Source organism: Chelonoidis abingdonii, chromosome 2, assembly GCF_003597395.2.
Source record: "Chelonoidis abingdonii isolate Lonesome George chromosome 2, CheloAbing_2.0, whole genome shotgun sequence".
Classification (NCBI taxonomy): domain Eukaryota; kingdom Metazoa; phylum Chordata; order Testudines; family Testudinidae; genus Chelonoidis; species Chelonoidis abingdonii.
The window spans coordinates 39,686,014-39,701,093 of NC_133770.1; the positions used below are offsets into that span (position 1 = coordinate 39,686,014).

General features: G+C 38.5%; 1 protein-coding gene across 1 annotated transcript in view; it reads left to right on the forward strand.

The window, feature by feature from the left end:
• The window catches only part of DNAJC1 (DnaJ heat shock protein family (Hsp40) member C1), a 115,942-nt gene extending 104,500 nt beyond the window's left edge, over positions 1 to 11,442 (forward strand). The window contains exons 8-10 of the mRNA XM_032775693.2: positions 3,373 to 3,421; positions 6,433 to 6,917; positions 11,220 to 11,442. Of these exons, the coding sequence (XP_032631584.2) occupies positions 3,373 to 3,421; positions 6,433 to 6,917; positions 11,220 to 11,288 (603 nt within the window). The 3' untranslated portion in view covers positions 11,289 to 11,442. The remainder of the gene's footprint in view (positions 1 to 3,372; positions 3,422 to 6,432; positions 6,918 to 11,219) is intronic.
• The last annotated feature ends 3,638 nt before the right edge of the window (positions 11,443 to 15,080 follow it).

The window sequence follows — 15,080 nt, forward strand, 5'->3', positions numbered from 1 at the left end:
TTCTGAACCTTCCATCATTTTTGTCTCTCTCCTTTGGAATCTTAAATATTTGTCAACATCTTCCTTGAAATGGGATGCCCTAGACCTAGTACTCCAACTGAGGCATCACCTGTGTCAGCTGGAGTGAGATAGTTACAGGAGTGTCTTTCATATGGCACTCCTGTTGATACGTCCCAGAGTATTAGACTTTTTTGCTGCAACTGCATCTAATTGTTGACTCATGTTCAACTTGTGATCCACTGTAGCCACCAGATTTTTTTCTGCAATTATTTCACAGTTTGTAGATGTGCATTTGATTCCTAAGTGTAACACTTTGGTGCCTGCCTTTACTGAATTTCATTTTGTTGATTTTGAAGCTCTCTCCAGTTTATTGAGGTCCTGTTCCCCTCCCAGCTGGTCATCTGCAGATTTTATAAGCATACTCTCAACTCTGTTATTCAAGCCTTTAATGATAATTTTGAATAATACCAGACCAAGGACAGACCCTAGTTCACAGTGAAATACAGATCACTAGTGTGAGTACAGTTTGTCAACCAGTTTTACACTCACCTGATGATGATTTCATCTAGACCATATTTCAGTAGTTTACTTATGAGAAAGTCATGTGGGAGCATGTCACAAGCTTTACTAAAATCAAGATAAATAATGTCTTCTGCTTCCCCCATCCACTAGGCCAATAACCCCTCAAAGAAGGAAACTAGGTTGGTTCAGCATGATTTGGTCTTGACAAATCCATATTGGCTATTATTAACCAGCCTATTTTTTAATCTGTCCACAAATTGAGTGGTTAATAATTTGTTCCAGTATCTTTCCAGCTATCAAAGTTAGGCTGACTGGTCTATATTTCCCTGGGTCCAATTTGCCCAATTAAAGCTGGGTACTGTGTTGGCTCTTCTCGAGTCCTCTAGAACCTCACCCATCCTCACGAGTTCTAGAAGATAATTGCTAATGGTTCTGAGATTGCTTCATTTGATTCCTTAAGAGCTCTAAGATGAACTTTGTCAGACCCTGCTGATTTGAATACATCTAATTTATGTTAATATTCTTTAATCTGTTTCTTCTCTGTTCTGTCTTGAGTTCCTTTCCCCTTGTTGTTAATGTTAATTGTGTTAAAGCATCTTGTCACAATTAACTATTTTAGTGGAGACCTGAAGCAAAATAGGCATTTAAACATCTCAGCCTTCTTGATGTCATTTGTTGTTAGGACTCCTTCCTTACGAAGTAGTGGACATGCACTTTCCTTCAGCATTTTCTTGCTCCGAATGTATTTATAGAGCCTTCTTACTGCCTTTTCTATCCTTTGCAAGATGTAACTAATTTTGTGCTTTAGCCTTTCTGATTTTGTCCCTACATGCTTGTACTATTTTTTTGTATTCTTCCGTTGCAGTTTGTCCATGTTTCCAGTTTCTGTAGGATTCTTTTTTGATTTTCAGATCATTAAAGAGCTTAAGAAGAAGCCATATTGTCCTCTTCTTATTTTTTCCTGTATTTCCTTCCATCCGGATAAGTTGCTCTCTTGCCTTGAATATTGTCTCTTTGAGAAACAACCTGTTCTCCTGAACTCCTGTATCCCATAGATTTTCTTCCCATGGGACCTTACCAGCAGTTCTCTGGGTTCATTAAAGTCTGTGTTTTTGAAGTCCATGGTTCTTATTCTGTTGCTCTCATTCCTTCCTTTCTGTGGAATTATGAAGCCTATCATATCATGATCACTTTCACCCTACTTGTCTTCCACTTTCAGATTTCCAACCAATTTCTTCATTAGTCATCAAAACATAAGAACTGCCGTACCAGGTCAGAAAAAAGGTCCATCTAGCCCCAGTATCTGTCTACCAACAGTGGCAAATGCCAGGTGCCCCAGAGGGAGTGAACCTAACAGGCAATGATCAAGTGATCTCTCTCCTGCCATCCATCTCCATCCTCTGATGAACAGAGGCTAGGGACACCATTCTTTACCCTTCCTGGCTAATAGCCATTTATGGACTTAGCCACCATGAATTTATCCAGTTCCCTTTTAAACATTGTTATAGTCCCAGCCTTCACAACCTCCTCAGGTAAGGAGTTCCACAAGTTGACTGTGCGCTGTGTGAAGAAGAACTTCCTTTTATTTGTTTTAAACCTGCTACCTATTAATTTCATTTGGTGACCCCTAGTTCTTGTATTATGGGAATAAGTAAATAACTTTTCCTTATCCACTTTCTCCACATCACTCATGATTTTATATACCTCTATCATATCCCCCCTTAGTCTCCTCTTTTCCAAGCTGAAGAGGCCTAGCCTCTTTAATCTTTCCTCGTATGGGACCCTCTCCAAACCCCTAATCATTTTAGTTGCCCTTTTCTGAACCTTTTCTAGTGCTAGAATATCTTTTTTGAGGTGAGGAGACCACATCTGTACACAGTATTCGAGATGTGGGCGTACCATGGATTTATATAAGGGCAATAATATATTCTCAGTCTTATTCTCTATCCCCTTTTTAATGATTCCTAACATCCTGTTTGCTTTTTTGACCGCCTCTGCACACTGCGTGGACATCTTCAGAGAACTATCCACGATGACGCCAAGATCTTTTTCCTGACTCGTTGTAGCTAAATTAGCCCCCATCATATTGTATGTATTGTTGGGGTTATTTTTTCCTATGTGCATTACTTTACATTTATCCACATTAAATTTCATTTGCCATTTTGTTGCCCAATCACTTAGTTTTGTGAGATCTTTTTGAACTTGGTCACAATCTGCTTTGATCTTAACTATCTTGAGTAGTTTAGTATCATCTGCAAACTTTGCCACCTCACTGTTTACCCTTTCTCCAGATCATTTATGAATAAATTGAATAGGAAGAATCAAGTCTAAAATGGCTGCTCTCTAGGTACTTCCTCCAGCTTTTGGAACAAAAAGGTGTCCCCACTACATTCCAAGAACTTACTGGACATTTTGTGTTTTGTCATATTACTATTCCAACAGATGTCTGGGTAATTAAAGTCCCCCATTACTGCTAGTTCTTGTTTTTGTTGTTTGTTCTAGAAAAGTCTCACCGACCTCCTCTTGCTGAGTTGGCAGTCTATAATAGGCCCCTGCCATGACGTTACCCCTGGTTTTTTCCCTGCCTTTCCCCTTCAGACTAAGCCTGAAAAATCAGCTATTAGCAATTTAAAACTGGCATGGCCTTTTAGCAATTAGCAATTTAAAACTGGCATGGCCTTCTGAATAAGACCTCACAGAAGAGCATTAGTGTGATACCATGGTAGTATTTTGTACATGTTAAAATGTAAGTATTTGGGGGTAAGCTGTTCATGACATCTTTAAAAGCCTGAATGAATAATCTAGTGTTAACAGTGCAGTTTTTAATTTGGATTTTTTTTAAAAAAACAGGTTACCATGAAGACCAAGCAACTGAAGGAATCTGTTACACATACTCCAGGTATGTGACCCTAAGTCCTAATCAATGCGGTTAATAACAAATTATTTATATGATGGGTTTCCAATGTATAGGCCATTTTGCAGCTTTCAGGGTGATGTTTATAGCCTTGGTTGTAGAAGCTCCATGCGCCTGCTCCCAGCAGACACCAAGGTTGATGGGCATTCTGAGGAAGTCCTCCCGTTTTAGTGGTGGCTGTGTAAAGGCTCTCTCTAGGGTATTATTATTCTATTTATTTGTTATAATGGTGTCCATAGTGTGCTAGTCAATTCAGATGTGCAAAAAACCCCAGGTAAATCCCTGCACTGAAGAGCTTGCAGTTAGGATGACTCACAGACAAAGGCATATAGGCTTGGGGAATACAGTTCAGGACTTTTAAGAATGTATTTAACCCCATGTCAAGTTCTTCCTATTTTATTTATTGTTAAGCTTTTTATTTCTTTTTCTGGGGATGGGAAGCTATTTCAACCCTTGCCAAATTCCAGTTTATTTTATTTTAACCCTTGCTTATTTCTGTGGGTTATTGTTTAATAGTTTGAGTGAGTAATCAATTTTTAAATGGTCTGGATTTGCAGGTCTTGCAATAATTTAAATAATATCTGTCTACTAGAGTTCAGTGAATACCAGAAAAACTTTTCATTATTTGCTCAAATTTAAAATGAACTCTTGTCTATTTTGTCCCCTTTTCTGTGTGTGTGCTTGAATGTTGGGGGAAAGCAGTCAAGTTTTAATCCCATACATGCTCTCAGAAAGCATATTTTCATCCACACTTGCATGCCAATACTACCAAAACTTCCGTATTTAAATAGGATGGATGAGGGACAGGGTTTCCTAAACCCCTCACAAGAACCGTGAGGGAGCCACTAAATTAGTCACACAAGGATCTGATGGCACCCCCTGCAGCTAGGATGGAACATACATGCTCAGTTTCTTATGTGACTGCAACTAGATCCAAACTGCAGTTGGCCAAAAAATGTTACAGTAGATTAATCTTTCCAGGAATAATGAAAGTTTACAATTTTATAAAATTCACCAATCCTGCATATTTGTTACCTCTCCCAAAGAAGATTTGAGGAGGAAGAGGGTAGATTGAGACTGACAGATATGGGAAGGCTGGGGCATCCAGTGGATACAGGATGAACAAAGAACAGAAATGAACCAAGGGAAACAAGACCATTTACACTAGGAGAAAATGAGGTGGGAGTGTTGGACAACAGAGAATGGGGTAAATATGAAAGACAAGGAATGAGAGGAGAGAGGATTATGAACTATAAAGGAAAGAATAATAGAAAAAACAGAAAAATGAGAAGAGATGGCTATTATGGACTGATTTGGATATGGAAGGAGAGAAAAGGGGGATAAGCAAATTGAAGGTGGAGAGAGGAAAGACATATACAAAGTTTAGTGATTTTTTTTTTATTTCAGGTGTTCGTGCTCTTTGATTATATTTCGCTTGCATTTATTCCTTAGCTCTAAATTTGGTCAAAATAGTCGCCCAGTCCCTTCTTCTCAATCTAGTATATTAGTATAACTGGCCATTCTGAAGTATATAGTTCATAGGTGGAGAAAGCTGATAAAATATATCAGAATTCACAACAAATTCCATTGGATGGGGGCCTCTTGCACCATATACAGGAGTGGTAACCATCTTTGATCTCTTAATGTCTATGCTGGCCTTTTGTGTTGCATATCTGATGGGAAACGCAAAGGACTAGACCCACAAAGGGATTTGGGGATTTAATAGCCATTTTCGGCACAAAAGTCCAAAATTTTTACCCTCAAAACCCCTTTTCAGCTGTCGCCTAATCCTGTACACTCCTGCATTCCCTGAGCACCTAATTTTCCCCCAGTAAACTCCAAGGTGCCTACATTTCTTCCACTGGCATGCACAAAGCCATCTAAGTCCTGCTGCCACTGAGCTACTCAGTGCCTAAACTCCAGGCCAGGGAGAGAGTGAGAGTGACTCTGTAGCCTAGTGGTTAGCACATACTCCCTGGAGGCGAAGGTTCCAGTCTCTGCTCCAATGGCTATATGAGTAATTTATAAAAAGTGTGTAAGAGTTTTAACAGGAGAGATTGTGAGAGGCCAACTGCAGAATACCTATAGCCCAGTGGTTAGAGCATTCATTGTGGGGGAAGACCTGGGTTCCAGTCACTGCTCCAAATCAGGCAGGGGGTATTTGAACCTGGGACTTCCACATACTGGGTGAGTGCTCTGAGTGCTGGGCTGGAGAGCACAAGAGTGGGGTGTGGCAACACCACCATTTTTTGTGAGAAGGTGCTTACCTAACTCTAGGAGAGGGTTCACAGCCATGAACCCCAAGTGGAGATAGGTGCCTCTCACTGGCCTGGAATCAGACGCCTGACTCCCTTTGAGGGATGGGGCTTTGGCCCCACCCCTCTGCTCAGCATTTCCTGCTGGTTAACTTAGGTGGCTCCCTACTCAGCTTTCTGGCTGTTATGAATCCTGTAGTCAGGCACCTAACTTTCCCCATGCATTGTATAGTAAGCTTGGGCACCTAATTTGAGGCTGAGGCTTCTACTGGATGGCAGGACACCTAACATTAGGCATTGTAACACTGAGTCTAAGTCCTCTTTGTGGATCTAGCCCAAAATATATTTGGGCCCTGTGCTTTGAATGTGATGAATTTGTCATTGGCAGATTACTCCAGGTAGAACATTCTTTTAAAAAAAAAAAAGTTTTAAAATCTTTTGAAATCTGGAAATTTTTGCTCTTTGCATTTTGAAATGCTCGAGCAGAGGAGAGCCTCAGAACTCCTGTAATATTTTGTTTATTCCTATACTCACTTTGACTGGCTACCAGCCCACTGAGAGGGCGTTATGCCACAACCCCTGCCTCTGCAGTTCTGTTAGTTTCTGGGGGACTCTGTAACCCGGTTTCTCAACTACAAGGGCTCTCCGTGTTCCGTCTCTTAGCTATAGATCCCTTGTCACCACCCAGTTCCCTTTTCATTTGACTTCAGTGGGTTTTACATATAATGCTATTTCCAACAGGAATTGTTAGACTCTCTGAGCTTAAAAACTTGGCCCAGAATTCCAGAAATGCCAAAACCAACATGGATTTGCCAGACCATATAATTACGCAGCGAGAAATAGATGAGGAGGAGAAAGAGGAGGAGGAGGAGAACTATAATCGTGACCCAGAACAGATGGTTATTCCAGCAGATCACAGAGAGACCATGACAAGCGAAACCAGACACCGCAAGCGAAGAACAGCCAAAGCATCTGAAATAATTTTAGCAACGATGAAAGAGGTGGCAGAAGATAAATGCAGGGGAAAGCGTCAGAGAGACTTTGACTACACAGAACAGAATGAATATAGCGATGATGAGACCAGAAAAAAAGAGAAAAGCCACAATTCCGAAGAATTGTGGACTCAAAATCAACAGAAACTTCTTGAACTAGCCTTACAGCAGTATCCAAAGGGAACATCAGACCGCTGGGATAAGATAGCAAAATGCGTCCCAGGAAAAAGTAAGGTAGGATCATTGTTTTGTATGGGATTAGACTAATAATAGACCAATATGACATCTAGGCAGGGCTTTTCCTACCGATTAGCTACCAGCCTGAGGTCTTTAATCCAGCCTGTCACCACTGGATAACTCAAAGGGCCCAACTCAAAGACTGTTGTCACTATATATATATTGATACTTTATTTTTGTTTAATTTAATGTTTTGCTTTGTGTTGGAAAAATTAAGTGGAACTGCCTGCCATTTCTTTTAAAGTACCTGTCTTCACCCACAGTTAAAAACTTGAAAGGCTGGAGGAATGTAGATTGTAGTTTTCAACAATTCTATGGTCGCATTTATAATAACAAAATGTAATAGTAAAATGTTTTTGAAGTACATCAGAAGCAGGAAGCCTGCTAAACAGCCAGTGGGGCCCCTTGACGATCGAGATACAAAAGGAGCGCTTAAAGACAATAAAGTCATTGCAGAGAAACTAAATGGATTCTTTGCTTCAGTCTTCACGGCTGAGGATGTTAGGGAGATTCCCAACCCTGAACTTGCTTTTGTAGGTGACAGATCTGAGGAACTGTCACAGACTGACGTGTCACTAGAGGAGGTTTTAAAATTAATTGATAAACTCAACATTAACAAGTCACCGGGACCAGATGGCATTCACCCAAGAGTTCTGAAAGAACTCAAATATGAAGTTGCGGAACTATTAACTAAGGTGTAACCTGTCCTTTTAAATCAGCTTCGGACCCAATGACTGAAGTTAGCTAATGTAATGCCAATATTTAAAAAGGGCTCTAGCGGTGACCCCGGCAATTACAGACCGGTAAGCCTAAGTCAGTCCAGGCAATTGAGGTCGAAACAATAGTAAGAATAAATTGTCAGACACATAGAAAAACATAAACTGTTGAGCAGTAGTCAACACTGTTCTGTAAAGGGAAATCAGTCTTACTAATCTATTAGAGTTCTTGAAGGTCAACAAACATGTGGACAAGGGGGATCCAGTGGACATAGTGTACTTAGATTTCAGAAAGCCTTTGACAAGGTCCTCACCAAAGGTCTTACGTAAATTAAGCTGTCATGGATAAAAGGGAAGGTCCTTTCATGGATTGAGAACCGGCTAAAAGACAGGGAACAGAGGGTAGGAATTATGGTAACTAGTGGTGTTCCCAAGGGTCAGTCTCGACCAATCCTTTCATTTATTCATAAATGATCTGGAGAAGGGTAAACAGTGAGGTGGCAAATTGCAGATGATACTAAACTACTCAAGATAGTTAAGACCAAAGCAGATTGTGAAGAACTTCAAAAAGATCTCACAAAACTAAGTGATTGGGCAACAAAATGTCAAATGAAATTTAATGTGGATAAATGTAAAGTGATGCACATTGGACAAAATAACCCCAACTATACATACAATATGATGGGGGCTAATTTAGCTACAACGAGTCAGGAAAAAGATCTTGGCATCATCGTGGATAGTTCTCTGAAGATGTCCATGCAGTGTGCAGAGCGGTCAAAAAAGCAAACAAGTTGTTAGGAATCATTAAAAAGGGGATAGAGAATAAGACTGAGAATATATGATTGCCCTTATATAAATCCATGGTACGCCTACATCTCGAATACTGTGTACAGATGTGGTCTCCTCACCTCAAAAAGATTCTAGCACTAGAAAAGTTCAGAAAAGGGCAACTAAAATGATTAGGGTTGGAGAGGGTCCCATATGAGGAAAGATTAAAGAGGCTAGGCCTCTTCAGCTTGGAAAAGAGGAGACTAAGGGGGATTGATAGAGGTATATAAATCATGAGTGATGTGGAGAAAGTGGATAAGAAAAGTTATTTCCTTATTCCATAATACAAGAACTAGGGGTCACAAATGAAATTAATAGGTAGCAGGTTTAAAACAAATAAAAGGAGTTCTTCTTCACGCAGCGCACAGTCAGCTTGTGGAACTCCTTACCTGAGGAGGTGTGAAGGCTAGGACTATAACAATGTTTAAAAGGGAACTGGAAAAATTCATGGTGGCTAAGTCCATAAATGGCTATTAGCCAGGAAGGGTAAAGAATGGTGTCCCTAGCCTCTTGTCATCAGAGGATGGAGATGGATGGCAGGAGAGAGATTACTTGATCATTGCCTGTTAGGTTCACTCCCTCTGGGCACCTGGCATTGGCCACTGTCGTTAGACAGATACTGGCTAGATGGACTTTGGTCTGACCTGGTACGGCCGTTCTTATTTGTGACTGAATGTTTTAAAATGTGAGCAGGGCAGGTTATCAGGAGCACCTTCTGTAGTTAAGATTTGTTGAATGAACCATTAAAAAAGTAATTCTCATGCATGTGTCATAATGCTCAGTAACTATTTAATATTCCAGTATACTAGAAATTTTTAGAGGTCATAATTTTTCTTTATATAAGTGATGGAGAGAGGTAAATAATGGTCCCCAGGGGTCTGTACTGGGCTCAGTTCTATTCAACATACTCATAAATGATCTGGAAAAGGGGTAAACAGTGAGGTGGTAAAATTTGCAGATGACACAGACTACTCAAGATTGTTAAGTCCTAGGCAGACTGCAAAGAGCTGCAAAAGATCTCACAAACTGGGTGACTGGGCAACAGAATGGCAGATGAAATTCAATGTTGATAAACACAAAGTAATGCACATTGGAAAACATAATCCAATATACATATAAATGATGGGTCTAAATTAGCTGTTACCACTCAAGAAAGAGATCTGAGTCATTGTGGATGGTTCTCCGAAAACATCAGCTCAGTTCAGCGGCTTCAAAAAAGCTAACATGTTGGGAATCATTAAGAAAGGGATCGATAATAAGACAGAAAATATCAAATTGCCTCTGTATAAATCCATGGTATGCCTACATCTTGAATACTGCATGCAGATTTGGTCGCCCCATCTCAAAAAGATATATTGAATGGGAAAAGGTTCAGAAAAGAGCAACAAAAATGATTAGGGATATGGAACAGCTGCCATATGAGGAGAAATTAATAAGACTTCTTAGCTTGAAAAGAGATGACTAAGGGAGATGTGATAGAGGTGTACAAAATCATGACTGTGTTGGAGAAATTAAGTAAATGTTATTTAATTATTCCTCATAACAACAGAATTGAGGTCACCAAATGAAATGAATAGACAGCAGGTTGAAAACAAATAAAAGGAAGTATTCTTCCACAACACACAGTCAGCCTGTGGAACTGTTTGCCAGAGGATGTAGTGAGGCCAAGACTATAACAGGATTCAAAGAGAGCTAGATAAATTCATGGAGGGTAGGTTCATCAATGGGCTATTAGCCAGGATGGGCAGGGATGGTGTCCCTAGCTTGTGTTTGCCAGAAGCTGGGAATGGGTGACAGGGAATGGATCGCTTGATGATTACCTGTTCTGTTCATTCCCTGTGGGGCACTTGGCATTGGCCACTCTTGGAAGACAGGATACTGCGCTTTGATCTGTTCTTAAATTTCCAGACAGTGAAGCAAAAGCATATGGAGAAGCTGAAATTATAAACCTACTAGATTATATGGGAGAAAAACCCTTGGCACAGCTAACAGAGGCAATGTGTCCATGATCAGTGACCTCTACTTTGTCACTGGTTAGATTCAGTAAGAACCCAGTATTCATGACAGTTCAATTTGCAGTGCAATCCAGTGTTGATGCCTCAAATAGCAGGATATCATCATCTTACTTGCACCAAAAGATCAATGTTAGGGAGGAGGAAATGTGGGTGGGGTTCCAGAAACAGTCTTTTTAGATCTCAAAATTGTCTGGAGTTCACATTCTAGGATGGGTTTGCTACATGAGATTGACGGTAAGGGCTTGTCTACACTTTGAAATTTATGAAATAGACGGCCCAGAGTCTACACTTGGATAGCTCATTTGGTAAAATTCCAAGGTAGACAAGCCATCAGAGTGAGAAAATCATTTTTCAGATACACTGACAATATTACGAAACTGTGCTACTTCCCTATTTTAATAATTATTCTGCTAAACACTCTCAAGAAAGAGACTGTCAATATAAGGCACATTTTCTCCTATTTTTCTCTGGTCTTTAACAACATCAGTTATCTGTAATGAACCCCAAACTGAAAATTCTTTTTGTAAACCACTTTTCATTGTGTGTAGATTGCCCTTGCCTTCGGAAAGCTCAATACATGGGTGAATATTCTTCTACAGTTTTTTAAAATAGTAAACTACTTTTAAAACAACTTAACTGTTTTTACAAGAGAGAATGTGTACAGTAGAAGTAATATGAAGATCTTAAATCATAGTTCATGCTTTTAAAAAGATAAAATCTGTCTTTTTGTTTTTTTGCAGGAAGAGTGTGTGGCAAGATACAAGTTGCTTGTTGAACTGGTACAAAAGAAGAAAATGGCTAAAAGCTGAATCTTCTCAGCAAAAGAGTTTTATTTCTATTTTTCAGAATGAGATATTTTAAATCTCATATGCAGAAGTTTGCATTTTTGTACTGCAGTATTTCTATGTCATGTGCCTTAGTAAACGAAAATATCAATAAATTTTATGCCATCTTGCTTAACCATTTTCGGTGTTAAAGAATTTAAATGCATTTTTGTTTTGGGGAGAGATTTATAAAGACATCTTATTGCATATGTCTTGGTAATTGAGGATCTTCTTAAAGATCTACCATAGTTTATTGCATGATGACTTCAGTATGAATGAATGTGCAGTATATAAAGGGTAAGAGCCCTAACCTTTAAGGAGGCAAAAGAAATCTGTTAGCTGCTCTGAAAATTTAAACATGAGATTGTTGAAAAAATCTTTTAAGATTTTTCTTTATAGACACACTACATATATGCATGTATATCTGCATATGTATATACAGTATGTGTACATTTATATGAATGTCCACGTACTATTTAAAAATGTGTACATTTGTTATATATTTCAAAGCCATGAACTTCACATGTATTCATATGTCTATTATGCCTGCTATATAATTGCTCTTTCAAATATCTTACATGAGAATATACAGCAGCGGTTCTCAAACTGGGAGTCGGGACCCATCGGGGGTCGCAAGGTTATTACATGGGGGGTCGCGAGCTGTCAGCCTCCACCCCAAACCCTGCTTTGCAGCCAGCATTTATAATGGTATTAAATATATTAAAAAGCGTTTTTAATTTATAAGAGGGGGGCTCCCTCAGTGGCTTGCTATGTGAAAGGGGTCAGCAGTACATAAGTTTGAGAACCACTGATATACAGTGATATTAAGTAGTGCTATTTTTTAGCTATATTTTAATTAAGGTTTTTAAGAGGATTTTTTTTAATTGAGAAAGACTGCTCACGTATACAAATGTTTCATGTCATTCAAATTTTCAATTACAGAATTCGATTTAAATATAACATGCATACCCCCCCCTTATTTTAATATTTCAAGTTGTGCTCCTACATTTTTTATTTTTGCTGCTTTGTTTTTACAGCTGAGCAACTGTATTTAGTTACTGTTCATCACTTGCTGCTCTAGTGTTTTTCACAACTTTGGAAAAGCTACAAGAAGATTTAAACAGAGCAATAAGTGTCTGAAGGTCATTAAAAATGACACCAATAAATTGGAGAGGTGAAATATACTGTACTCTTGTGCAAGAGCACAGAGGACTACAGCATCTTTCAGAATTACTCACACTCAAATTGAATATAAATAATAAACTCTGATATGGTTTACAGGCCCTTTTTTTTTTCCCCTACAGGTATGCTAGGCACCTACAACTCAAAGCTGAAATCAATGGAAGTTGGTGCTCAGGACTAGAGCTGATCAGAAATTTTCCAGTGGAACAGTTTTTCATCAGAAAGTGCTGATTCACTGAAAGAGAAACATATTGCAGAAATATGTCAATATTGACAAAATTTCATTTGGGGAAAGAATAAAGGGGAAAAAAGCATTTCAGTAGGGTCAACCTGTTCTGTTTTGACATTTTCAGAACGAAACATTTCAGGGTTTTGTATTAACATTTCTTTCTTTATACTATATACTATATTTTTTTAAATAAAAATGTCAAAACTGAAACAATGTTTTGGTTGACCCACAACATGCATGGGGAATTTTGAATTTTTTTTTCCAATTTCAGAAAAAGTTTTGAAATTGTGGAAACTGTCATGAAATGGAAAATCTGGTTCCTGCCCAGCTCTGAAAATTGTATCATCTATATTTATATGATAAAATTAAGTTACTTTTTACACAATTGTTTTCCAAATAAAAATTCTAAGCTGCAAATCTTACCTTCATAACCCCAAAAGTTAACTTAGCAGTTGGCATGCATCGTATCAACTGTTCGGTTATTCAGCACACTTTCAGAGCCAGAATAGTACTACATATCCAGTATGTCCTTTTCAGTCAGAACTTCATTTATGGCCAACTTTCTTCATTTCAGTAAGGACTAAGACCCAGATTCTTAGAGATGCTTATCTCATGATTTCAATGGAAATTAGGCACCTAAATACCTTTGAGAATCTGAATTAAATTTCCAGCAAATGTAAAGTTTAAGCGTGAACCATTTTTTTAGTTACTTGACCACAGTATTTAATATTAATATATTTAAAGGGAATGGGGGGCAGTTTATCATACCCCTGTGTCTGAAAAATTTTACCGATTTTCCTGATGCTTTCCATACACAAAAACCACCTTGCTGAATATAACTGTTGTATTTACAGACCAAGGGAAAAGGGTCAGAATTTGCAGCAGTTGAGTAAAAATAGGGATTTAAAACAATGAACTGTCTTTCAACTTTTTTTTTCATCTGTCTGTCTAGCAGGGAAAACAGGAAGTCTACAGCTCGGATTCCTCAGGAGTGTCTCAAATTTTGTTTAAATACAACATTAACTGCCACATTCTGTTAGCACTCTCACCCTCTCTCTTTTATATTTATATATATACACACACACATGGGCTGTCATTGAAGTTTACTTATGCAATTAACTCAAAATTAATCATGATTTAAAAAATTTATCGCAGTTTTAATCGCACTGTTAAACAATAGAATATCAATTGAAATTTTAAAAATATTTTTGGATGTTTTTCTACATCTCCAAATATATTGATTTCAATTAGAACACAGTATACAAAGTAGACCTATTTTTATTACAAATATTTGCACTGTAAAAATGGCAAACAAAAGAAATAGTATTTTTCAATTCATCTCATACAAGTACTGTAGTGCAATCTCTTTATGGTAGAAGTACAACTTATAAATGTAGATTTTTTTTTTTTTGTAATATAGCTGCACTCAAAAACAAAACAATGTAAAACTTTAGAGCCTACAAGTCCACCCAGTCCTACCTCTTGTTCAGCTAATCGCTAAGACCAACAAGTTTGTTTACATTTACAGGAGATAATGCTTCTCGCTTCTTATTTATAATGTGTCACCTGAAAATGAGAACAGGCATTTGCATGGCACTTTTGTAGCCGGTGTTGCAAAGTATTTATGTGCCAGATATGCTAAACATTCGTATGCACCTTCATGCTTCACCCACCATTCCAGAGGACATGCTTCCATGCTGATGATGCTTGTTTTAAAAAAAAAAATGCATTAATTAAATTTGTGGCTGAACTCTTTAGGGGAGAATTGTATGTCTCCTACTATGTTTTAGCCACATTCTGCCATATATTTCATGTTATAACAGTCTTGGATGGTGACCCAGCACATGTTGTTCCTTTTAAGAATACTTTCACTGCAGATTTGACAAAATGCAAAGAAAGTACCAATGTGAGATTTCTAAAGATAGCTACATCACTCAACCCAAAGTTTAAGAATCTGAAGTGCCATCCAAAATCTGAGAGGAATGAGGTGTGGAGCATGCTTTCAGAAGTCTTAAAAGAGCAACACGCAGATGAGGAAACTACAGAACCCTAACCACCCAAAAAAAAAATCAATCTTCTGCTGATGGCATGTGACTCAGAGGATGAAAATGAACATGCGTCGGTACACACTGCTTTGGACGTTTATCAAGCAGAACCCATTATCAGCATGGACACACATCCTCTGGAATGGTGGATGAAGCAGGAAGGGACATATGAATCTTTAATGCATCTGACACATAAATGTCTTGCAATGCCATCTACAACAGTGCCATGTGAACGCCTGTTCTCTCTTTCAGGTGACACTGTAAACAAGAACCATGCAGCATTATCTCCAGCAGATGTAAACAAACTTGTTTGAGCAATTG